The sequence below is a fragment of the Sciurus vulgaris genome, assembly GCF_902686455.1.
Source record: "Sciurus vulgaris genome assembly, chromosome: 1".
NCBI lineage: Eukaryota > Metazoa > Chordata > Mammalia > Rodentia > Sciuridae > Sciurus > Sciurus vulgaris.
This window is the reverse complement of record NC_136461.1, coordinates 175,787,563-175,811,887: the sequence shown is the minus strand read 5'-3', so window position 1 is coordinate 175,811,887 and position 24,325 is coordinate 175,787,563. Positions and strand designations below refer to the sequence as shown.

The 24,325-nt window shown below is 40.1% G+C and overlaps 1 protein-coding gene across 3 annotated transcripts in view; it reads left to right on the top strand.

Annotated features, from left to right (window-relative positions):
* NCALD (neurocalcin delta) overlaps window positions 1-24,325 on the top strand; it is a 364,457-nt gene that overhangs the window by 317,728 nt on the left and 22,404 nt on the right. For all 3 annotated transcript variants that reach the window (XM_079108706.1, XM_079108707.1, XM_079108705.1), the window contains one exon: window positions 19,861-20,258. In XM_079108706.1, the coding sequence (XP_078964832.1) occupies window positions 19,881-20,258 (378 nt within the window). In that variant the 5' untranslated portion in view covers window positions 19,861-19,880. The remainder of the gene's footprint in view (window positions 1-19,860; window positions 20,259-24,325) is intronic.

Sequence of the window (24,325 nt, the reverse complement as noted above, 5' to 3'; positions counted from 1 at the left end):
CTCTTTTCCTATTTGTATCCCTTTAATTTCTTTAGTCTGCCTAATTGCTCTGGCTAGAGTTTCGAGGACAATGTTGAATAGAAGTGGTAAAAGAGAAGTACTGTATAGAGGGTAAAGAGGGGTGGGAGGGGTGGGGGGAAGGGAAAAAATAACAGAATGAATCAAACAACATTACTCTATGTAAATTTATGATTACACAAATGGTATGCCTTTACGCCATGTACAAACAGAGAAACAACATGTATCCCATTTGTTTACAATAAAAAAAAAAAAAAACTTTAAAAAAAAAAAAAAGAAGTGGTAAAAGAGGACATCCCTGTCTTGTTCCCGTTTTTAAGGGGAATGGTTTCAGTTTTTCTCCGTTAAGAATGATGTTGGCCATGGGCTTAGCCTAAATAGCCTTTAAAATGTTCAAGTATGTTCCTACTATCCCTATTTTTTCTAGTGTTTTGAGCATGAATGGCTGTTGTATTTTGTCGAACGCTTTATCTGCGTCAATTGAAATAACTATACGATTCTTATCCTTAAGTCTATTGACATGATGGATTACGTTTATTGATTTACGGATGTTAAACCATCCTTGCATTCCAGGGATGAACCCCACTTGATCGTGGTGCAAGATTTTCTTAATATGTTTTTGGATACGGTTTGCCAATATTTTGTTAAGGATCTTTGCATCTATATTCATCAGAGATATTGGTCTAAAATTTTCTTTCCTTGATATGTCTTTTCCTGGTTTGGGTATGAGGGTGATATTAGCTTCATAGAATGAGTTTTGTAGGGTACCCTCCTTTTCTATTTCCTGGAATACTTTGAGAAGTATTGGAATGAGTTCTTCTTTGAAGGTCTTGTAGAACTCAGCTGAGAATCTGTCTGGTCCTGGGATTTTCTTGGATGGTACATTTTTAATGGCTTCTTCTATTTCATTGCTTGATATTGATCTGTTTAAATTATGTATATCCTGGTTCAGTTTGGGAGGAGCATATATCTCTAGAAATTTGTCAATGTCTTTGGTAGTTTCTATTTTGTTGCAATACAGATTTTCAAAGTAGCTTCTCATCATGTTCTGTATCTCAGTGGTGTCTGTCTGATATTTCCTTTTTTATCACGAATTTTAGTAATTTGAGTCTTCTCTCTCCTCTTTGTTAGTGTGGCTAAGGGTTTGTCTATTTTGTTTACTTTCTCAAAGAACCAACTTTTTGTTTTGTCAATTTTTTGAATTGTTTCTTTTGTTTCAATTTCATTGATTTCAGCTCTGATTTTAATTATTTCCTGTCTTCTACTACTTTTGCTGTTATTCTGTTCTTCTTTTTCTAGGGCTTTGAGCTGTAATGTTAGGTCATTTAGTTGTTGACTTTTCATGCTTTCCTGGAATGTGCTCCATGCAATGAATTTTCCTCTTAGTACTACTTTCATAGTGTCCCAGAGATTTTGATATATTGTATCGTTGTTCTCATTGACCACTAAGAATTTTTTTATCTCTTCCCTGATGCTTTTTGTTATCCATGTTTCATTCAATAGCATATTATTTAGTTTCCAGGTGTTGGAGTAATTTCTGTTTTTTATTTTGTCATTGATTTCTACTCAGTTCATTATGATCTGATAGAACACAAGGCAGTATCTCTATTTTTTTGCATTTCCTAAGGGCTGCTTTGTGGCATAACATATGGTCTATTTTCGAGAAGGTTCCATGTGCTTCTGAGAAGAAAGTGAATCCTCTCATTGATGGATGGAATATTCTATATATGCCTATTAAGTCTAGGTTATTGATTGTGTTATTGAGTTCTATGGTTTCTTTGGTTGGTTTTTGTTTGGAAGATCTATCTAGTGGTGACAGCAGTGTGTTAAAGTCACCGAGAATTATTGTGTTGTAGTCTATGTGATTCCTGAAATTGAGAAGGATTTGTTTGATGTACAGGGATGCACCATTGTTTGGGGCATAAATACTTACTATCGTTATGTCTTCCTGATTTATGGTTCCCTAAAGCAGTATGAAATGTCCTTCTTTATCCCTTCTGACTAACTTTGGCTTGAAGTCCACTTTATCTGATATAAGTATGGAAACCCCCGCTTTTTTAGTGAGTCCATGTGTGTGGTAGGTTTTTTCCCATCCTTTCACCTTTAGTCTGTGAATGTCTTTTTCTATGAGATGAGTCTCTTGCAGGCAGCATATTGTTGGGTCTTTCTTTTTAATCCATTCTGCCAGTCTATGTCTTTTGATTGATGAGTTTAGGCCATTAACATTCAGGGTTATTATTGAGATATGATTTTTATTCCCAGTCATTTGGCTTATTTTTGGTTTTTAAGTTGGCTTGGTTTTTCCTTTGAGTGGTTTTTCTCTAAGGTAGTTCCTCCCTTTGCTGACCTACATTGTTGTGTTTCATTTCCTCCTCATGGAATATTTTGTTGAGAACATTCTGTAGCGCAGGCCTTCTATTTGTAAATTCTTTTAACTTTTATTTATCATGGAAGGATTTTATTTCATCTTCAAATCTGAAGGTTAATTTTGCTGGGTATAAGATTCTTGGTTGGCAACCATGTTCTTTCAGAGATTGAAATATGTTGTTCCAGGCCCTTCTAGCTTTTAGAGTCTGGGTTGAGAAGTCGGCTGCTATCCATATTGGTCTCCCCCTATATGTAATCTGATGCTTTTCTCTTGCAGCCTTCAAAATCCTATCTTTATTTTGAATGTTAGGCATTTTCATTATAATGTGCCTTGGTGTGGACCTGTTGTGATTTTGTGCATTTGGTGTTCTGTAAGCCTCTTGTATTTGATTTTCCATTTCATTCTTCAGGTTTGGGAAATTTTCTGATATTTTTTCATTGAATAGGTTGTTTATTCCTTTAGTTTCTATCTCTGTGCCTTCCTCAATCCCAATAATTCTTAAATTGGGTCTTTTCATGATGTCCCATAGTTCTTGGAGATTCTGTTCATGATTTATTACCATCTTCTCTGTTTGGGCAACTTTATTTTCAAGATTAAATATTTTGTCTTCATTGTCTGAGGGTGTCTTCCAAGTGGTCTAGTCTTTTGGTGATGTTTTACATTGAGTTTTTTATTTGATTTATTGTTTCCTTCATTTCAAGGATTTCTGTTTGTTTTTTTTTTTGAGAATCTCTATCTTTTTGTTGAAATGATCTTTTGCTTCCTGCAGGTGCTCTTTCAGCTTACTGGTATTATCATTCATTGCCTGCATTTGCTCTCTTATCTCATCCTTTGCTTCACAAATCATCTTAATCATGTATAATCTGATGTCCTTTTCTGACATTTCTTCTAACATACTGTCATTGGATTCTATTAATATAGAATCTAGGTTTGTTTGGATCATTTTCTTCCCTTGTTTTTTCATGTTGTTCATGTATCTTTCCCTCTAGCAGTGCAGATCTGGGGTATTGCAGATTTCCCCCTATAGGCTTATAGTGGCCCTATAGGTTTCCAAAACCCTTTCTTTAAGGGGAGATCAATATTAGCAGTGCCCAATTCAGACACTATGCAATCCTAGACCAAGTAGCTCCTATGAGGACAATAACAAAATTGTCATAATAAATAGAATGAGTTAAAATATTATCTTCAGTAAAACAAACAGATTTGCAATAAGGTCTGCAATTTCTAATGGAGCACAAAGAGGATGCAGAGGGATGTAGAATGTGGCTGTTAATGGGATAAGAAAAGAATATACAGAAGTTCTAGATAATAGAAAGGGTAAGAGTGTAATCAAAAGAAATTGGATGTTAGCATGCAAAAAGGGGAGAAAGAGACTCTGAGGGAACAGGTAAACAAAAGGAAAAGAGAGCAAGAAAAGTAAAGAAATAAAAACTTAAATTTTTTCAATAAGGAGAAAAAAGAAAATCTACAGTATAACATTCATATAGTAATGAAACCTCCCAGTCTTCAGTAGTCTGATGCATGAGAGGTACCTGACAATGAGCTTCAAGCCTCCAGCAGGCATCTCAGGATGGGATTTGCCCCACCTAAAGATCGGAGCTACGGCTTCCAGGATCATCCAAGATGGCCACTCTGGCTTCTAAATGTATTGGAAAATGGGGAGCTGCAGCTCAGGTTGTGGACGTGGTCAGCTGGAAGTCATGGAGGCAGGTTGTGGTTGGTCAGGCAGGGGTCCTGGAGGTTGGGTGTGTTTGGTGTGGTTTGGGATCCTGGAGGCTGGGTGCAGTCAGTCTGGGGTCCTGGTGATAGGGCGCAGTCAGTTGGTCTGGGGGTCCTGGCGGCAGGGAGCAGTCAGTCGATGTGAGGGTCCCAGAGGCAGGGAGTGATTGGTCGGGCTGAGGGATCCTAGAGACGGGGCTCAGTCAGTCTGGCCAGGGGTCCTACAGGGCCTGGCTGTTGTCTCAAAATGGCAGCAGCCACATGTAATCAGACCTGCAGGTACTGTGACAGTGAACTTCCAGGCAACAGCAGGCAGCTAGTGCTCTACTGGCAGTCGGTGATCAGATCGCTGTCTGTTGTCGGACAATTGGGAGGTGAACCTTGTGCATTGGGTGATGGATAGGTGTAAAGCAGGGGATGGACAGGCGAGAGGCAGGCAAATGGCGGATGATAGATGCCTGACAGTGAGCAATCTGCACTCAAAAAAGGCGTCGATATGCTGGCAGACTGTAGGTGTTCACAGCAGACAAATGGGGTAAACAGCAGGGGATCGATAAGCAGCAAAAACTGCCTCACCAAGAAACAGATATCCTCTGCTTGAAACCGCAGTTACAGAGCGACAAGGAACGTAGCCTCCCTCTAGTCCGCCATCTTGGATCTTGCTGCCATCGTTTTTTAAATAAAGAGAAAAGTACCAACAGAACTCCTTTAAGGTCCATTTAGTGCTCACTGGAAGTACAAGAACAGCAGAAAGGAGGAAGCAGTCACCTCCCCGAATACCAACATACCTTCAACAGGCAGAGAAGGAAGGCTTCCTACTTATGATATTGAACATGGGAAACACTTTGACATTGACAAAGAATTTTGAGTTTATTTTCTCATGAACTTCACTTGACCATTCAGAGGACTGGGGATGAATGAAAGCATGTATATGCTTGTCAAGTTATTATAGAGGAATTTGGTGATTCCTCAGGTGAGTGTGATCTCAGAAGGCTTTTAAGTGCAAGGCTGATCCGTAATCAGGAACACAGAAGGAACCACAGAAGAGTTTTGAGGGAAAAACAAAACAAAACAAAACTGAACAGTTGAAATTCCTGGGTTCAGGTGGGAGATGCTAGAGGCTTGGGTTAAGAAACAGTGGCAGTGACAGGAAATGAATTTGAGAGACAAGGATCTCCCCCGACTGCATTGTTCAATCTAATGACAAGTGGAGGTTTTGCTTTAAGAGTTTATTGTTTATTCCTCTTTCTTGCCTCTCTGATGTTCTTATGAAAAGCTATTGTTGTTTTTTTAAGCAATAGAATAATTGAGAATCATTTTCTTTCCCTTGGTAATTTTCTTTCCCTAGGGAAGGAAAATGATTTGGTCCATCAGTTGATATCCTGTGGTATCCAGTTTGTTCTGAAGATGCCATTCTTGCCCAACAGCATGCTAGGGGTGGGTTTCAGTCCTTCTTAAACAGCACAAGGACCTTTCCAGAGCTAGCTGGATATTTGCAGTGGGGCTTCTCTGAGCTTGCTCTGATTTAACCAAAACTGTTTTGATGGTTGATAGTCCTTGAAAACCCCAGAGGTTCTCCTCTCATTGGGATCTTCTTTCCTCCCTCAACTTTGAACCCTACCAACATTTCCACTCTCTACTGGGTGTTTGATTTACTGGACTTGGGAAGTGATTTGCCCTTTCTTAGACATATCCAAATTTAACTCTGTTCCTTTAAGATATCACTCTGAGCCCCCCAGGGTGAAGCAGAAACGCCATCAGGTCATTTCTACCCCTGCCATTCAATCCTGCTCTTTGCAGAAATAAACAGAGAAGAAGGTGGGAAGGATTGTGATCATAGCAATGGAGCTCATAGAGCTATTTCTTGCACTTAAATGACTAAGTCATTCCTATGGCAATGCAAGGGCCAATCTGGAGCTATGAGACACCCCCAGTGCAGAAACATAGAACCAAGGTTTCTGTTGGGGTGCTATGCAACTTGAACAGAATGCACAGGCTTATGGTACATATGGAACTGTGTATTCATCCAGGTCTCTCAGAGCCTCAAGTTTCCTCATCTGTTATAAATGGGAACAATAAGAATTCTTCTACAAACTTTTGTGAGGACAACTTGTCATGGGTCTCTTGTCATGTCTTATATATACATGGCATGGATGTGGTCTGGGAATTGCATTATTAGACAATTTTGTCATTGTGTGAACATCATAGAGCATAATTAAACTATGACAGCTATGACGTCACTAGTAGAATCTCATGGTCCACCATCATCTGTGATCCACCATCAACCAAGATGTGGTTATGTAGCAGAGTTTTGTGCAATTTATACACACTTCCAGCACTGTAGCTGGTAAGTTGTTAGGAACACAAAATAGAAATTCCCTTTCATTCTTATCTCTGCAGTAATTGCTGAGATGTGAATGAATTAGCGAAGGAAATTGGGCTCAGATATCAAGACCACTGGTGGGACACACGCACACCAAGAGTGTATAAAAATATTTGGTACTTACATGAAGCTTTCTGAAAACAGCAGGGCATCCTCCCAAGCTGGTCTGGAAATGACTTGAGAAGAGAGGGAAAGAAAGCTGGCTTGAGGTTCTTACGGTGGTCAGAGGATGTAGCCAGGCTGACTCCAAAGGGTGGACAGGAGGTTTTCTGGTTTGAATCTTCCACTGGTGCCAAGGAGGGCATCCTTTCTTACTAACTAGCCCAGATGTGGTACGTGAGGAGAAAAGGAGTAGATGAGGCTTAAAAGCTGTCGCAGTCAAACATCAAAAACTTGATCTGACTTCTTATTACAAGAGGCATGATATTGGAATAGAGTAGATGGAAATGAGATCAAGTGATGCATTGGAAAGAAGGAGGAGCCTCCTACCCTCAGAGAGACCTTTAGCCTCCACTGGCCATGGTGAATAGGTAATTAAATCCTGGAACAAATGGAATCTCAGGCTGCCGAGGTATAACAAAATGGTTTTCTTTCAGCCACAAACACAGAACATCCGAAGGAGGAAATGCTATATTGAATTATGTGAGCTGCTCGAGTTAGCAAATGAAAATGCAAGGTGCTCAGTTAAATGTGAATTTCAAATAAACAAAAAGTAATTTTTGTAAATATGTAAACCATCCCCGGTTTATCTGAAATTCAAATTTAACTGTCCACTTTATATTTTTTTGGTAACCAAAATTTATTTTTTGATTAACACACAATATCTGTATATATTTATGGGGTAAAGTATAATTCAATATATGTATTCAGTGTATAATGATCAAGTTGATGTAATTAGCCTTTCAATTCCTCCAACAGTTAACATATCTATGTTTGGAAACTTCAGACTCTTCTGGTTATTTTGAAATATATAATAAATTGTTGTAGACTATAGTTACCTTACTATGAAAAACTAAAATAATTATTTTAGAAAACAGATAATTTCTCCTGCATTGTAGTATTATTATCTAACCTCTCTCCATCTTCCTCCCCTCTACCCTTTCCTAGTCTCTAGTGGCTGCTATTCTACTCTCCATATCTTTGGGAAACTATTTTGGCTTTTAAAAAATTAGTGGGAACATGTAGTTATTTTTCTGTGCCTGCATTATTTCACTTAACATGATGTCCTCTAGTTCAATTATGTTGCTACAAATGATAGGATTTCATTTTGTGTGTGTGTGGCTGAATAATACACTGTTGAGTGTACATCACATTTTCTTTATCGATTTATCTGTAACTGGACACCTTGATTGAATCTACATCTTGGCTATTGTGAATAGTGCTACAATAAATGTGGGAGTGCAGGCATATTTTTGATATAATGATTCATTTCCTTTGGATATACAGCTAGTGGTGAGATTTTTGGAACATCTGGTAGTTCTAATTTTAGTTTTTTAAGGAACCTCCATATTGTTTCTCATAATGGCTGTACTAATTTATATTCCTACCAACTGCATATGAGAGTATAAGAGTTTCCTTTTCTCTACCTTTCTACTGCCTTGCCAGCATTTTTTTTTTTTTTATATAATAGCTATTCCTACTGGGGTAAGATCGTAGTTTTTTATTTGCATTTCCCTGATGACTAGAGCTATTGAGCACTTTTCATATACTTGTCCATTTATGTCATCTTCTGAAAAAACATCTTTTCAGATCACTTGGGCATTCTGTATTTTATTTAGAAACTCTCTAAGAACCTTGGGAGGGCAGGGAGATGATAGTAGGACATTTTCCTTTAGGTGGCATGAGCATCTTTCTGCCACCCTTGCAGAACCCACTGGCTAGCACCTATCTTTCTACCAAGAATGCTGTTGGGTGTTACCTTTGTTATGGTTTAGATGGGATGTGTCCCCCAAAAGCTCATGTATGAGAAAATGCAAGAACTTTCAGTGGTGAAATGATTGGGTTATGAAAACTTTAACCTAATCTGTGCATTAATCCACTGGTATGGATGAAGTGGGTGATAACTATAAGCAAGTAGTTTGTGACTAGAAGAGGTAGGTCTCTGGGAACATGCCTTTGGGGTATATATTTTGTCCCTGGTGAGCAGAGCTCTCTGTTTCCTGATTGCCATGTCCTTAGCTGCTCTCCTCCCCCACACCCTTCTGCCATGTTGTTCTGCCTCACCTCAGGCCCAGAGCAAGGGAGTTGGCTCTCTATGCACTGAGAGCTCTGAAACTGTGAACTCCAAATCAACTTTTCCTCCTCTAAAATTATTCTTATAGGCTTTTGAAAAAGCTGACTAAAACAAACTTCTATAAGGGACTTGGTAAAGCAGAAGAAACAAAGCTTCTTTTAATAAATGTTCTTATTTAAGTGATGAGCTTAGCTAAAGGACTGGCTGGTTATAACCTCCCATTCTTTTTTTCTCTCTTGCCAGTTCAATGGGTGGCTACCTATGTTGATAACCTGCAGACATGACTAGTTGATTTTGTTTATAGCTTCGATTTTATTTTCTTCTTTCCTCATCATTCCTACCCTTGCTTAAATTCATCATTTCATCCTTTTCTCCACCCTAACATTCATCTTCCCATTCCTCTTGCTTTTCCTTTAACAGATATTTTTGGGCACTTAATAATTTCTAATTTTTCACAGTTGTTTCACTTCTTCTGACCCACAGTTAGTCTTATCCTAGCTGCTTTGGGCCCATGTGTACAACAAATTCAAAATGCAAATAATCTAATCAATGTAGATTCTACTTAGGGAACATCAGAGCAAGGACACAGCTTTCTGTGTTGAGATTCAGAATGAGGTTAGAAAACACTCTTTTTTTTTTTTTTTCTTCTCATTTGTCACATGGTAGTAGAAGAAATATGATATGGTTCTATCTGAAAAGTATTGACTTCTAAAGCAGAAGTTCCTTGATTGTGTTGTCTGCTTCCTCCAGAGAATATATTCCTTATAGCCAGAGCTATAAGTAAAGGACAGTAAAGGACAGTGATATGCTTTTTTCCAGGAAAGCAAAAAGCCCACTCTTGGGGTGCTACAGCAGAAAATGTTTGTCAGTGACAACAAATTGTCCCTTTGCCAATGACAACAGATACTTATTAAACACACATTATCTGCAGGCATGACACTAGATGATGGAGATACAATAGGAAGCAAGACAATCCTTCCTTGTAATTGAGTTGAGCATCTGACGAGATGTCAATCTTCAGCAAATTGTGCAAATAATTAATACCAGTTGTAAGTGCTAATACCAGTTGATGTGCTAAGAAGGAAAAGTACAAGATGTGATTGGAATGTGTAATAGGAGGCACAGCCTAGTCATGGTGGTCATAGGTCTTTGGAAGGACAGGATGTCTCAGTGGAGATCTGAGAGGTGAATACATACGAATTAGGTCAAAGAGACAAGAATATCAGGTACAGAAAGAGTTTTCAGGAAAGATCTGATGGAGCAGGGATGGAGGAGGCAGGGAGACCAGCTGGAGGCAGTGATCCAAGAAACTCCCTGCTCCCCCTAGGGCACCACTGACATCTGGGAGCCAAGTGAAGGGTCACATGGTTGCAGTGACTGCCACACAGGACTCACGGGGTCAAAGTGCAGGGCCACGGCCTCCATAATCCCAGGAGGGGAGACCAGAGGGAAAAGAGTGCCTTGCTCTCCCTCAGCTGCTTCTCTGATGGTGTGCTTCATGTTGGATTGAAACAATGGCCACCACATAGGGAGAACTCTCAGCCAGAGGCTGGTGGTACAAACCCGCCAGTGTCTTTCACATGTGGCTAATGATCCAAGGGGAGTCAGGCTAGAAGTAACAGTGGCTCTCTTTCCTTCTTTCTCTCTTGTGTCATTTTCTTGTTCTTTTAATTCTCCATAGAAGCAAAGCAAGGGGAGAATGTTCCCTACTCTGGAGGCTCATCTCTATAAACAACCAGTTCTCACAAACCCTTCCCTCTTTCAGGTGGATGGTCGATGTTTACTGGACACCTGCTGGATGCCAGGCCTGAGGCCGAGCTTTCCCCCATTTGTTGAGGAAACTGGATTTTCCTCCTTCTCCTCAGTCCTGCAAACAGCCCTATGGAAGACATAGTCTTGTGCCTATTTTACTGTTGAAGAAATGAGACTGAGAAATGTCAAAGGACTTGTCCAAGTTCACATAATGGTGCTATCATAAAGATTTCAGTGTAGTCTTCGTGCTACCAAGACCAGTTCTCTTCCCACACGCCCTGTAGGACGAAACAAAGGTTCAAAGGACTGATCTCATAGTTTCTCATTGTTATTCAGTTATTCTCATTTGTGTGTTTGATGGACAAACATTAATATTTTCAGCCATGCTGGCCAGGATAGGGAGTGATCATCAGTACCCTCCAACAGAACAGCCATTCAAATACCAAAAATGACCCAGCCAGAGACATGGGAAGGGTAAAAGTGGGGAAGGTCCCCCTTCCCTGCCACCACAAGCTGCATGAATTTGGTATGACTCTATGCCCCTCATTCCTGGAGTAAAACCAAGGTATTATATCACTCACACCAATTCTATGAAAATAAATTTAAAGAAAAAACTGATGAAAATGCTCTGAATTGTATCCATAATCCTAGATTCCTGTCATTTCCCTATCCCATGTAGGATATTACTTTTTATAGAAATATTCCTTCTAAGGCAGGAAGCAGTAGATGTTAAACACATGTCTACTGAATAAATAAAAAAATTATGACCTATTATTAGACTTTACGGAGGGGCTTGGATCCATTTACGAAATGCATCTGTGGCCCCGGGAGGATATCTAAAAATGGGAACTTGGGGTCTTCTTGTCCTCCTGGAGCTAGTTGAGTGGTGAGGCCTGGACAGCTGTGGCTGATCTCCTTGCCTCTCCAGTCCAGGAAGGCTCCCTGTTCTGTTATGGATTTATCAGAACGTAAGTAATATATCTGGGTTTAAAATAAGAATATTTAGTACCATTTGTTAAGTAGACATTTATGGCAATTGGAATTCCATGAAAAGGTCTTAGCCTGTGGCAGCCCTGAGGAAATGTGGGGGCCCCAGGGCTCCCTCCTCCTCACCTTGGGGCAGCCCAACCCTGGTAGCATCCGTCCCTGAGGTGGCTCAAACAGGCAGCTCTGCCACAATGGTCTGATGGCCAGGCAGTCTGATACTGGAGGGACACGTGGATTTCAAAGCTCTTGACTGCAGACACTCTCACAATGACAGCTTTGTAGTTTTTGTGGGCCTGGGGATGACCATTTCACATGACCTGTGTCCACTTTCTCCTGTGCACTTCAAGCTCGCAGTGTAAATACACTCCCATTGCTGGCAGTCTAGGAGTGGGTGGGGACAGAGGGCCATTAGCTGGACTTGAAGTTGCAGGAAACAAAGATGCCATCAAAGTCAGAAGTTGAAGATCCAGCAGGAGAGGATTTAGAGTGCTATTTAGGTAAATTATCTCTTTAGGCTGAAATGAGGGCAATTACATGGTCACCACAGTGTACTGCTGAATGAATAGGGTGAGTGTTCCTTTTGACACTGGAAGAGTAAATGCTAACCTCTCCTGAGTCCCTGTGACTCTGGCAGGATAGGAGTGGGATGGAATTCCAACTTCAATCCCAATTTCAGCTCAGTTCTAATCCTAGTAAGGTATAAAGTCTCCAGAGGAAAATGGCTTATTGGAAAACTTTTAAGTAAGGGTCACTGACATCAAGAACCTCTTTACAATAAATTCTATCTAATGAATATGGGAATCAAGATGAAGGGAAATGCCAAGGCAATAAAAGAAAAATGGAATCCACCTAAATGTCCATAAAGGAAGGTTAGTTACATATAATGGATATAATGAAATACTAAGGGCTGTAACCTCACATTATTAACCATTGTGTCTGTTACCTAATTCAATGCCTGACAGTGTCAGCGCTCAAAACCATTGTACTGATTCAATAAATGAAAACTCAGCAATTTAAAAAGATGAGGTACATCCTTATTTATAACATGGAGAAATGTTTAATACAGATTTAAGAACTGTACAGAGTGATCCTATTTATGATTAAACAGATATTATATATATATGCATTTAAATGCCTAAGAGGCCATATAAATAAAACTGTTAATGGTGGTTACTTTCTGTGGAGTGCTGTTGGATCAGAATACAGGTGTTTGCTTTCTCATTTTCATACCCCTTTGTTAAGAATACTTTTTAACAATATAGTAGTCCCTGCTTATCTGAGGTTTAACTTTCTGCAGTTTCAGTTGCCTGTGATTAACTGTGTCCAAAAATATTACATGGAAAATTCTAGAGGCAAAAAGTTCATAAGCTTAAATAACCTTTATTACAGTATATTATTATAATTGTACTATTTTGTTGTAATTATTATTGTTAGTCTTATACTAATTCATAAATTAAACTTTATCATATATACATAGGTGTATATATATACACGTATGTGTGTGTGTGTGTGTGTGTATATATATATATATATATATATATATATATATATATATATGATAAAAGCAGAGCATACATGGGGTTCAGTATTATCGCAGTTTTAGGCATCCCCCGGAGGCGTAGAACATGAACCTGTGGCTAACGGGGGACTACTGTAATGATGTAACACTTTGGTAATTAGTCAAACCAAATGATATTTCCATGTTTTGGTGTATGGAGAGAGTTGTTTTTAGATAATATGCTACTCAGATTATCAGAAATACATGTCTTATTGGCAGTGACGTGGAAACCAGAATTTGAAAAGAGCTCAAGACCAGGCCTTCTCTAGTCTAAAATGTATCCTGATAGAAGAAATTGTTCAGGTATTTCAGAAACTGCAAGCTCTGCTTGCCCTGAGAAGATCATATGACTTCCAGGGCTTTATTTCATACCCAGAAGGCAAAGGGAAGAATAATTTGTTTCTAGTGAGTCTCTTGCTTGGAAGATATGTTTGTGCCAATTCATTTCTCATCCCCAAAGCCATCATCTCTCTGCAGGGGAGGCAAGTGCAGGCGTGTGACCCCTCCCAGAGGAGACTTCTTCCTCACTGGGAAGAAGGCCTCCCTGCAAATAGCCGCTTTGAACCACATTTCATGTGATTTCAGCAAGGCCATCTACCCATCCAGATGGGGCAGTGGATCTCATTTCCTTACCTCAGCTCATCTCACCAGAGGCAGAGGAAAGAATATTCTTAGGTTAGGATAAAGACAAAGTTAGTAAGATCTTTCTACCACTCTGGTTCTTCCTCTAATATTTTAATGTTTCCCTTGATGAACTGCTGTATTTTCCTAATTTGCCAGTTATATGTAAATATGTCAGTTTGTATGTATGGTCCTCTTTCAAATTCCCACTATTTCATTGGAGGGAGATTCTGAAGCCATGAGCTTAGTGAGACTCAAAGACAACTGACCTAGAAATGAATCTGTGGCTTTTAGCCACCAGTAAAATTCAGGTGACTAAAACACCTGATGCTTAAGTCATGGTGAATGAGCACTTATCTCACTTTATCTGTAACTTTTATAATTTCCTTCCTTATATTTTAGGAAACTTTTTCTAGCTATGTTTTCATAATTTAGACATCCTGTTGGCTGAAAAGTGAAAGCAACTTTTAGCGCACAAGTTTGCATCGCCCCAGATGAGGCGAACATTTTAATTAACCTGCTCTCTTTCGGTGACTGCTTTGGGCTCTGTGCTCCTTGTTGCAGCCAAACTTGACTTTAGCTGCCGGTACCTTATAAATCCCATTTTAGGAGACCTCATGCGGCTTGCATTGGGACTTTTTCTCTGAAGTTAACCAGGCTGTCCAGGGCAAGTTACAGACTTTTCCCTGGAAAATCTTGTTCTGGGCTCTAAGGAATTAAGGCACAAAGTTTTTAGAATCTTATGGAGAATTGCAGAAATGCAATGCTGCAAATCTTTCCCTCCACAGTACAAAAATAAAGAAGGGAGCAGAGTGTACTCATTCCAAAAGATTGTCCTCTGTCTGCCATTTCCTTTGGAAAGGAAATTATTTGCTATTTCTTTATTATTCTTTTTAAATGGAAAGTTGACTTTGCATTTTAGATTCCTGGTTTTGGTTCTTTGGCGGTTGGGTGTCTTCTTTTCTCCTATATTTTTGTTTTTCATCTGTGGTCAATATTTACTCCAGATTTATTTTTTGAACCCTGGAAGACTGGATGTGGCCCAGAATAAGTTGGCAAGTTTCACATTTCCCTTCTTAGAGTAAATCACTGAAAAACAGGATGCTGGTGTTTAATGGAATAGGTGTACCTTCACTTCAGAACATGCAGGGCTGAAGCAAAGGCCCTCGAGAGATAAAGGATGTAGCATCCAGGAGGCCAGGGTGCCTGGAACGAAGGGTTCTGAGGGAGAAGTTAAAGATGGCCAGGGCTCACACATAGCCTTGTGGCCATCAGTGGGAGTCCGAAGTTTATTCTAAGTGTGTCGGGAAGCCCTTCAGAGCTTTAAGTAGGGGAGTGACAGAGTCTGACTTGTGTTTTAAAAGGTCACTCTGGAGAACTGAGTGGACAACAGATTGGGGTCAGAGGTGGGGAGAAGGAGGACAAGAGTGAAAAGTGAGGCTGCAGTGTCGTAGAAGACCAGGAGGAAGCTGGTGGTGGTTTGGACTAAGATAGTGGCTAGGAGAGCAGTGAATGGATTTGACCTTTTAAAACACCTCTTCACATCACCACCTCAACACTGCCTTCCAGCCCATGACTCTTTGGGGAACGAACCATATCCAAACACAGGCAGTCATCAGGGATAAGATTTTATTTCCATTTACCATAGAGTCGTCGGTACTGGAGCTTTCCATATATGGTTATCTCATTGAATTTTCACCTTAAATCAATAAAGTATGAATTCAGAAGGTTGAATTCATTTCATAGGTGAAAAAACTGAGGTACGCCAAGAAATTAAGTGACTTGCCCAACAGCTAATAAGCAACAGAGCAGGCTCTGAACCCAAGCTTTTAATTCCACATCCTGAGCTTTTCTCCAGTACGTTCTTCCTGCACAAAGTATTTTAGTGACTGAATGGAGTAAAAGGATTTGACCTGAGGGGCAGCTTTTGTCTCCATACTATATTTTTTTCTTGATTGCTAATTAATGTCGCATTTTCCCCGTGGTATTCTCTGTGCCACCCCTGCCGAGCTTCAACTCACACAGGCAGAAATTCCTGCCTTCCAAAAGAAGAAGGTATTGTAGGCGCTCCTCTCTTCCTCCCCACCCACCAAATGAAACTCTACCATGCGTCCCTGGAGATTTTTGCTGTGCGGTCTGACCAAGTCCAGATGGCTCTCTCAAGTTCAGTCACCGTACTGAGTGAAGTATTCGTAGTCATCTACTGAAACAGATTCTGGACTAAATTGCAAACACCCGCTTCCCAAATAACTTATTCTCTGCTCTTCTGCCTTGTTTGTGTTATGGCCTTTCTGTGCTAATGATTTTGTAAATGTGGTTTAATTACTGTTTACTGAAAAATAGCTGCACACAGATCATTCTCGGTGGGAGACTTAGCCAAAATGCTGAGGCAATTTGCTTCTAGTGCAAAACAGCTAATAAATGAGAAGCACTTTTTTGAATGTTTGGAAGGGAACTTAAATTCAGTTTTGAAGAAATAGTGCTTTGTATATTCAGGGAAACAAATTATTCTTTAAAGGAATAGATTTAAATATCAACATGGCAATTTTTCCCTCCAAAACTGGGCTACAGTGATTTGCACATATAATAATGGTGATTTGATTGAGCATTGCACCAAAGAGCTATATTCTAATGATCTCCCCAAAAGGAAAACTTGAAATGACTTGTAAATTCCATTAAATATTTTGGAGCTCTGTAAACCCATGTATTATGTATTACCTCATGTTTCTGAATTCTGACCTCAGGCAAATTGCCAACTTAGCAACTAAATGTCAGTTTTAAATTTTTACTACAAATCAGCCTAACTTTGGTGTTTGTTTGTTTTTTAACATCTAGAATGAAAACAACACAAGAGGGAAGTGGAAGTTATGAAATGTTCAATTAAATTCTATTTGTGCTCATTTTGTAGTTATAGTTTATTTTGCTCTTGTGTAAAAAGTAGGTTTGCTTGATTCCACATACAGAGGGATCTCCAAAACAAATACCTTCCTGCAGCTGTGCATCATGCTACTAGGAAATGTTGTCCACTCTCCCTACCCTTGGGAGGATGCCTGCATATGAGCAAAACCTTATCCAAGTTTCACCTCCAGTGTAGAACTTAGAAAACAAAATCGACTTTTTTAGATTCTATGTATGAGTGAGACATGAAAGTTACAGTTAGCAGGAAGAAGGTCTGGCGTCCTATTGCACAGTAAGGTGACAATAGATAGTAAGGTGCGTGGTATATTTTAAAAGAGTTGAAAGAGGAATTTGAATGATCTCACCACAAAGAAATGATAATTGTTTGAGGTGATGCATATGCTGATTACCCTGATTTGATCATCACATAATATATACATGTATCTAAACAGCACATTGTATCCCATGAAGATGAACAACTATTATGTGTTAATTTCAAATAAAAATAAGAACCAATCAATGAACCTGGCAGTTCATAAGGGTTCCTCCTTGTTTCCTGGTCTGTAGATAATACAAAGGAAGCCGGAATTGTTGAGGTGCACAAACTGTCAGGTAGGAATTTCCTTATAGGGAGGTGCCCAGACAGACAGTTCAGTATCAGAGATCCCAAGACCAAGTCTTAACTACAGATAGCTTTTAGTGTGACAAATAGCATTCTGAAAGCCAGACCCTCCCTCCTTTTGGCAAAAGCCTCCTCTTCCAGAAAGACTATTCCATATTTCCACTTTTAATTATTTTTCTGCCTACTAACCATGTTTTTCAGTCATTGCTTCCTTCATTAGTTCACCAGAGGCTCTGTGTAGGGGGCCTTGGAGAGACAAAGCAACCTCCAAGGAGACTCTGCCCTCAGGGCTGATATAAACAGATAAACACCGTGGCGTGGAAAATCGGCTGTCAGGGTGAAAATGGCGCTATGCTTTCTTTTAGATATTTTGTAATTTTCCAAACCTACTTTCAGGATTTTCCAATAGAAAAAAAGTGCCAAGTACAAATGCAGAGGCCTTTTATGAGAAGGGTCTTGTCTTGAACATGCCTCAATCCTAAGACCCCAGGACTGGGCACCAAGTCAGACATCACCTCTGCCAAGAAAGCGTCCCTGTAGCACACTGCAGTTGGCCTTGGGCATCCTTCCCAGGTGCTCCCCCCCGCCCCCCACCACACTCACTGTCTGCTCCTCTGGTTCCACATGTGGCCTGTCTGTCATATTGTCCCCTCACTGCCACCACCAGCCCCGTAGACACAGCTGGGTGCTGTTAGGGAGAGAGCCATGTCTTACTCTTTGCATACACAGCGCCAGAAGCATGCCAGGGAATTACAAATGATGATGTGAAAGGAAGATGGTATTTACAGATGTTTCCCCTCTCTAGGAAAAGTTGCCTTCATTCCCTACACCATAATAAGTTAAAAAATAGGAAAAGGGTGTACATTTTTATTTTTTAAAAATAAAAACATAAACACTGATGTGGCTGCATTACTGTAGTATGCTAATTTTAAGTCCTTTGGGTATAAACCAAGGAGCGGGATAGCTGGGTCAAAAGGTGGGTCCATTCCAAGTTTTCTGAGGAATCTCCACACTGCTTTCCAGAGGGGCTGCACTAATTTGCAACTCCACCAACAATGTAAAAGTGTGCCTTTTCCCCCACATCCACGCCAACATCTATTATTGTGTTCTTGATAATAGCCATTCTAAGTGGAGTAAGATGAAATCTTAGAGTTGTTTTAATTTAAAAAAACAAAGGTGAAATGTTTTCCCTGATAAGTGGAGGATGATATATAATGGGGGTGGGGTGGTGGGGAGTGAGAGAAGAATGGAGGAACTTTAGATTATATAGAAGGAAATGAGGGGGGGTATGAAAAATGGTAGAATGAGACAGACATGATTACCCTATGTACATGTATGATTGCACAAATGGTATGAATCTACATCATGAACAACCATAGAATCGAAATGATGTACCCTATGTGTGTACAATGAATCAAAATGCAGTCTGTAAAAATTTTTAAAAATTAAAAAAATAAAAACATATTCAAACATACAGATGATCCTCAACTTATAATGTTATTATGTCTTAGTAAACCAGTGTAAGCTGAAAATATTGTGAGTCAAAACTGTGTTGAATGCAGTGAGCATTTAACACCCCCCACCCCCGCCAGTGACTGTATGGTTGACAGAGCTGTTACTCACGGTCACTTCCTGGAAACCAGAAATAGTATGGAGCCAACTATTGCTAGGTCGGGCAAGAAGGAAATTAAAATTCAAAGTACAGTCTCTACTATACTAAATGGTTTTTGCTTTCACACCATTATAAAGTCAAAAAATAGTTAATTTCAGGACTGTCTGTATATTAATAGCACATTTAAATAAGGACACACCCCAAAACTCTGAAAGGACACACACCAATATGCTGATAGTGTTCTCTCTAAGGGTTAGGACTTGAAATGATGCTAAGTTTTTTCTTTATACGGCACTTAGTATTTTACTATGGATAAGTGTCTTATTATTTTACTATGGCTATGTGCTACTGTTGTGATAAAAAAATACAAAGTCATTTGTATTTTAAAAAGGAACCTTGACCCTATTTCATAAGCCACAATTGTAGGACATATGCAACTTTATGAAGCATCATCTTTACCATCTAAACCCAACATGGTTAGTGATTTACTCCGTACTTGAATACCTGAACTGTCTTGGTAGCCTTTCCTTGTATTAGGGGTGTTCCATTTACTTTGCTTGTGTCTATGTTTTAATGTCTTGGAGGTACTCAAGCCACACTTTCCTTGGAAATACTCTAGCAATAAAAAGGTGTTAACTTCTCCTTTAGTCTCTTCCTCCTCTTCCTCTCTTTTACTTCTCCCTGCTAGTACTTGGATAAGGTATTAGAATCAGTCTTTATAAAACCAGGCTCAACTTCTTGGAACTTGATAATCTGAAACTAAGAAACCAATTAATTCTCTGTGTCTCTATCTATCTATTTATCTGTCTATCTATCTATCTATCAATCATCATCATTGTCTGTCATCTTTGGCTCTCAGGTTAGCTTTGTATAAAAGAAATGTCAGTTTTCTGGTCAGTGATATTTCTGCCCTGCATCTTCAGCTAAACTGTCTTTCCATTATTCTGGGCGGCTGACTGCAAAACCTAGACAACGTTATTGGACTTGTGTAGAGTTTGTTTCTTTTTTCCAAGGAACAATCACAAATGATCTGCTATGCCCCTGAAGAACAGTTCTGGAAATTATGTGTGTTTTCTTTTCTCTCTGCAGCTTGAGTTCTTGCCACCAGCATGGGGAAACAGAACAGCAAGCTTCGCCCCGAGGTCATGCAGGACTTGCTGGAGAGCACAGACTTCACAGAGCATGAGATCCAGGAATGGTACAAAGGCTTCTTGAGAGACTGCCCCAGCGGACATTTGTCAATGGAAGAATTTAAGAAAATATACGGGAACTTTTTCCCTTATGGGGATGCTTCCAAATTTGCAGAGCATGTTTTCCGTACCTTTGATGCAAATGGAGATGGGACAATAGACTTTAGAGAATTCATCATAGCTCTGAGTGTAACGTCGAGGGGGAAGCTGGAGCAGAAGCTGAAATGGGCCTTCAGCATGTACGACCTGGATGGAAACGGCTACATCAGCAAGGCAGAGATGCTGGAGATTGTGCAGGTATGTGACCCTTTCAAGAGAAGAGTGTGTGTCACGAGTAAGAATTAGAAAAGTGCACAGAGCAGAGGTTGCAAACTGGTGGATCACCAGGGCATTGTATTTAGTTCATTCAACATTTATAAAAAGTTTGAACTTGCATTATAGTACAGGGAGATTGCACATAAAAATCCACATGGGGTGGCATTTCTTGAAAACTTAGGAACTCTGGCAACTCGGGGCCCACATTCCTACCTATCATGTCATCCGTTGCTTTAGGGTAATCCCTACACTGAAGATGGACATGTGCTCTTGAGTTGGTCATATGTACCCATTGCAGTGACCTCCCTGGACCTGGAGCCCTGGAGTTGAGGTCCACATCCTCTGGAGGGGTGTAATGATTCAACTCTGACCTGGGCTCATATCCTGCATCTTTTTTTTACTACCGCTGTGACTTTGACTGAGTTAGTTCACATAAGCAGTGTCCTCATCTGTGAACTACCGTGGTACCCACCCACGATGCGAGGTTAGTTTAAGATTAGATGTGACACGGTGTTAAATGCCTAGCCCAGTGCCAGCCATACAAATAAGCTCATTATCATCATCATTAATTTAAAAATTGACTAGACTCTCGAATAAGAGAAAAATCTAGACTTCAGATTCATTCCATCAAAGATAACACCGTAGTGTCAGGGTCTTTGTCACTTTAACAAGAGATACTCCCTTTGCTTTCTCCAGGTTACTCACCCAGAGAAAACTCCAGGAACGAAACAGCAGAAGGGATCCTAGTGTTGGCAACATTTTCCTTAGGGGACCCAAGCACACTTTGGGGAGGTGGGGAAGCAGGGTAAGGCGCTATGGTCAAGGCAAGGACAGCTTGTCCAAAAGTGGGACCCAGAGACCAACTTAAAGAGACAGACACAGGACTCAGGAAAGGGTAGAAGGGCCTCAGCCGCAGGCCATAAGAAGGACTAGGTGGGTGGGCACACAGTGACGGCTGGGGTAGCTCAGGACCTTGGCAGTGAATGGGAAATATCGGGAAGTAACTGAAGGCAGACACCAGGTCCAAGAGAGTGGGCATTTGGCTTCCAGGGGGCTCAGTGCAGAGGCCACACTCATCCTTGGGCATCTGGGTGCATGTCCAGCTGAGGTAGAGCTGCAGCCCCCAGGAGAAGGCTGGATGGGATACACCACAAGGAGACGAAGGAACTCAATGACCGGGAGGAAGAGGGTGGAAGTGGGGCCTTGCCAAAAAGAACCTCCAGGAACCTGGGTGTGGAAATTGGGGACAGAGACCTAAAACACTGACCCGGGATGGAGCCTTGACACCGAGGCTTGAGGACAATGGGACTGAACCCGCATGGGCCTTTGAAGGACCCACTGGAGGGATGCAGGAGCAGGGATCTGAATGACACCCACTCCCCAGGCACACACATCCGGGAACTCTTCAAGATCTGACAACTACCTACGTGGTTGGGCCACTGGGAAAACTTTTTTCTCACACCCGTAGCATCTGCAAAAATTGGGTTAAATTAATCCCTCAGAGATATGAATCGTAAGCAAAAATAAAGGCTACCTCCCCTCTCCTGAGGATCAGTGTATAAAAAGTATAACATCTATAAAAATAGAAGCAGTATAGAAAAAGATAAAAGATAAAGGGAAAGTTATCTGTAATCCCACCCTACCAACAAAGAGAATCAGTGCTGATGATATTTTAAATATATCTTTCCATGCATTTAAAAATATCCACTGATTTAATAATTTATAGAAGTTTCCTATCTTGCCATTTTTACTTAACATAGTAACACAAGTATTTCTCATGTATAAAAATTTTAATAAAGACAATTCAATGGTTGTATAATAATCCTACATATATCATAATTTACCTTATTTTACCCTATTGCTGGATATTTAGGTTATTTCCAACTTTCAGTGTTAGACATATTATAACTTTTAAAAATAAAATAACAAATCAATAATCCTTCTGTTTAAAGTTTTTTTTTTTTTTATATTTTAGGATTATTCCCTAAGAATGGATTCCTAGAAGTACAATACTAGATCAAGTAGGATGATCATTTCTAAGTTTCTTGATATGCCCTTCTGATTTGCTTTTTCAAATGTACCCCCAAGTATGTGAAGGGTGTTTCCATATCATTTTACTTTTCTGATTTTTCTTAACCTTTGCTAATTAAGCAAAATTAAAGTTTCAAAGATGATTCATTATATTAGTCAGCTTTCTATTACTATAACAAATACCTGAGATAATCAACTTACAGAGAGAAAAGGTTTATTTTTGCTTATAGTTGGAGGTTTCAGTCCATGATTGGTTGGCCCCATTACTTTGGGTCCTGTGGCAAGGCAGCACATCATGGTGGGTGTATATAACAAAGCAAAACTGCACACCTCATGGCTAGGAAGCACAAGAGAGACTGAGGAAGAGACTGAAGTCCCACAATTCCCTTAAAAGACATGCCCACAATGACTAGAAGGCCTATTAGGCCTCACATCTTAAAGTTCCCACCACCTCCCAGTAGTGCTACAGGCTGGAAATCAAGTCTTTAACACGTGGACCCATGGACCTTAGGGGAATACTTTAGATCTGAACTATAACATTTATTTTAATTATAACTGGCCTTATTCCGTATCTCTCTCAATCTGGGAGTGCTACTCCTCTATAGAGAAAAAAACGTGGTTTAGTCAGCTATTTTGCTGCTGTGACTAAATGACCCGACCAGCACAATTATAGAAGAGGAAAGGTTTATTTGCGGGCTCATGGTTTCAGAGGTCTTAGTCCATAGAAGGCCGGCTCCATTCCTCGGGACTCTAGGTGAGGCAGAACATCATGGTGGAAGCAGAGTGTGGCAGAGGGAAGCAGCTCACATCATCAGGAAGCAGAGAGAGAGAGGGAGAGAGAGAGACTTCACTCTCCAGATACAAAATACATACCCCAATGCCACACCCCAATTCCAGTCTCCTCCAACCATACCCTACCACTTCAATTAATTCCATCAGGGATTAATTCACTGATTAGGATAAGACTCTTACCACCCAATCATTTCTCCTCTGAACCCTCCTGCATGTCTCACATGTGAGCTTTTGGGTGACACCTCACATCCAAACCATAACAACATGAGTATATTTTTCTTTAGGAGAGAATTGCTTCCTGACTAGAATCTGAAAAACAAATTCCTATCAGCCACAGTGTAATTTCCTATTTAACATTTTCACCTACCTGTCCTGGTTGATTTCATAGCCAGTATTGAAGATGTAGGGGCAGTGAGCAGCCTTCAGACCATGTGGGCTTATGGGAGCTCAAGAATCACTCACACATTAATTTTATACCTAATCATTCATTTGGCACCTACAAAGTACCTGGCCTTAGGAATAAATAGTAAAGGGGAAAATAGACACTATCCCTGTGCTATGGAATCCAGGTTGCAAGACGGAATAGGAAAATCACAGAGAATGTTCAGAAGGCACGAGCAGACACTCACCCAGCCCCTGGCAACTTATTCCACCACAGTTCAGTACAGACTATAAAAAGTGATCACGAAAATGAAGGTGCACTCAGCCTGACAGACTTGACACTGTAGAGTTCCAACACACACTCACAGGCCCACAGAAAGTTTCCAGGTCTTAGCGGTAAGAACACACATTCCTTAAGAAACATCTATGTGAGGGTGGGGATTCTCAAGATGCCTGCCATGGAAGGCTCAAATCGCCTGTCTCCCAGCGCCACACCCTGATGATTAATATTCATGACTGCAGGAAATATCGCAGCACCCTGAAGCAACTTCCACATCATCAAAGAGATTAAATTAAATTCCAAGCCATTTTCATATTAAGAGCTATGTTATTTTGTTCTGCTACTTTGCAAACTGACAATTCTTGTATTCTGTCACATTCTTATGCTAATCTCCTGTTTTCAATTATTCTGGGTGAATTGGAATTTACTGTAGGATCTTACTGAGCTTCACATTCTATTTTTTTTTTTTTAAGTCTTTTTTCCCATTCCCTCTAAAGACCCATACTCTGTAGTTATCACTTTGTGCCTTTGTGGGATTCTCTTTTCTTTGTTCTAGCTGGTCTGC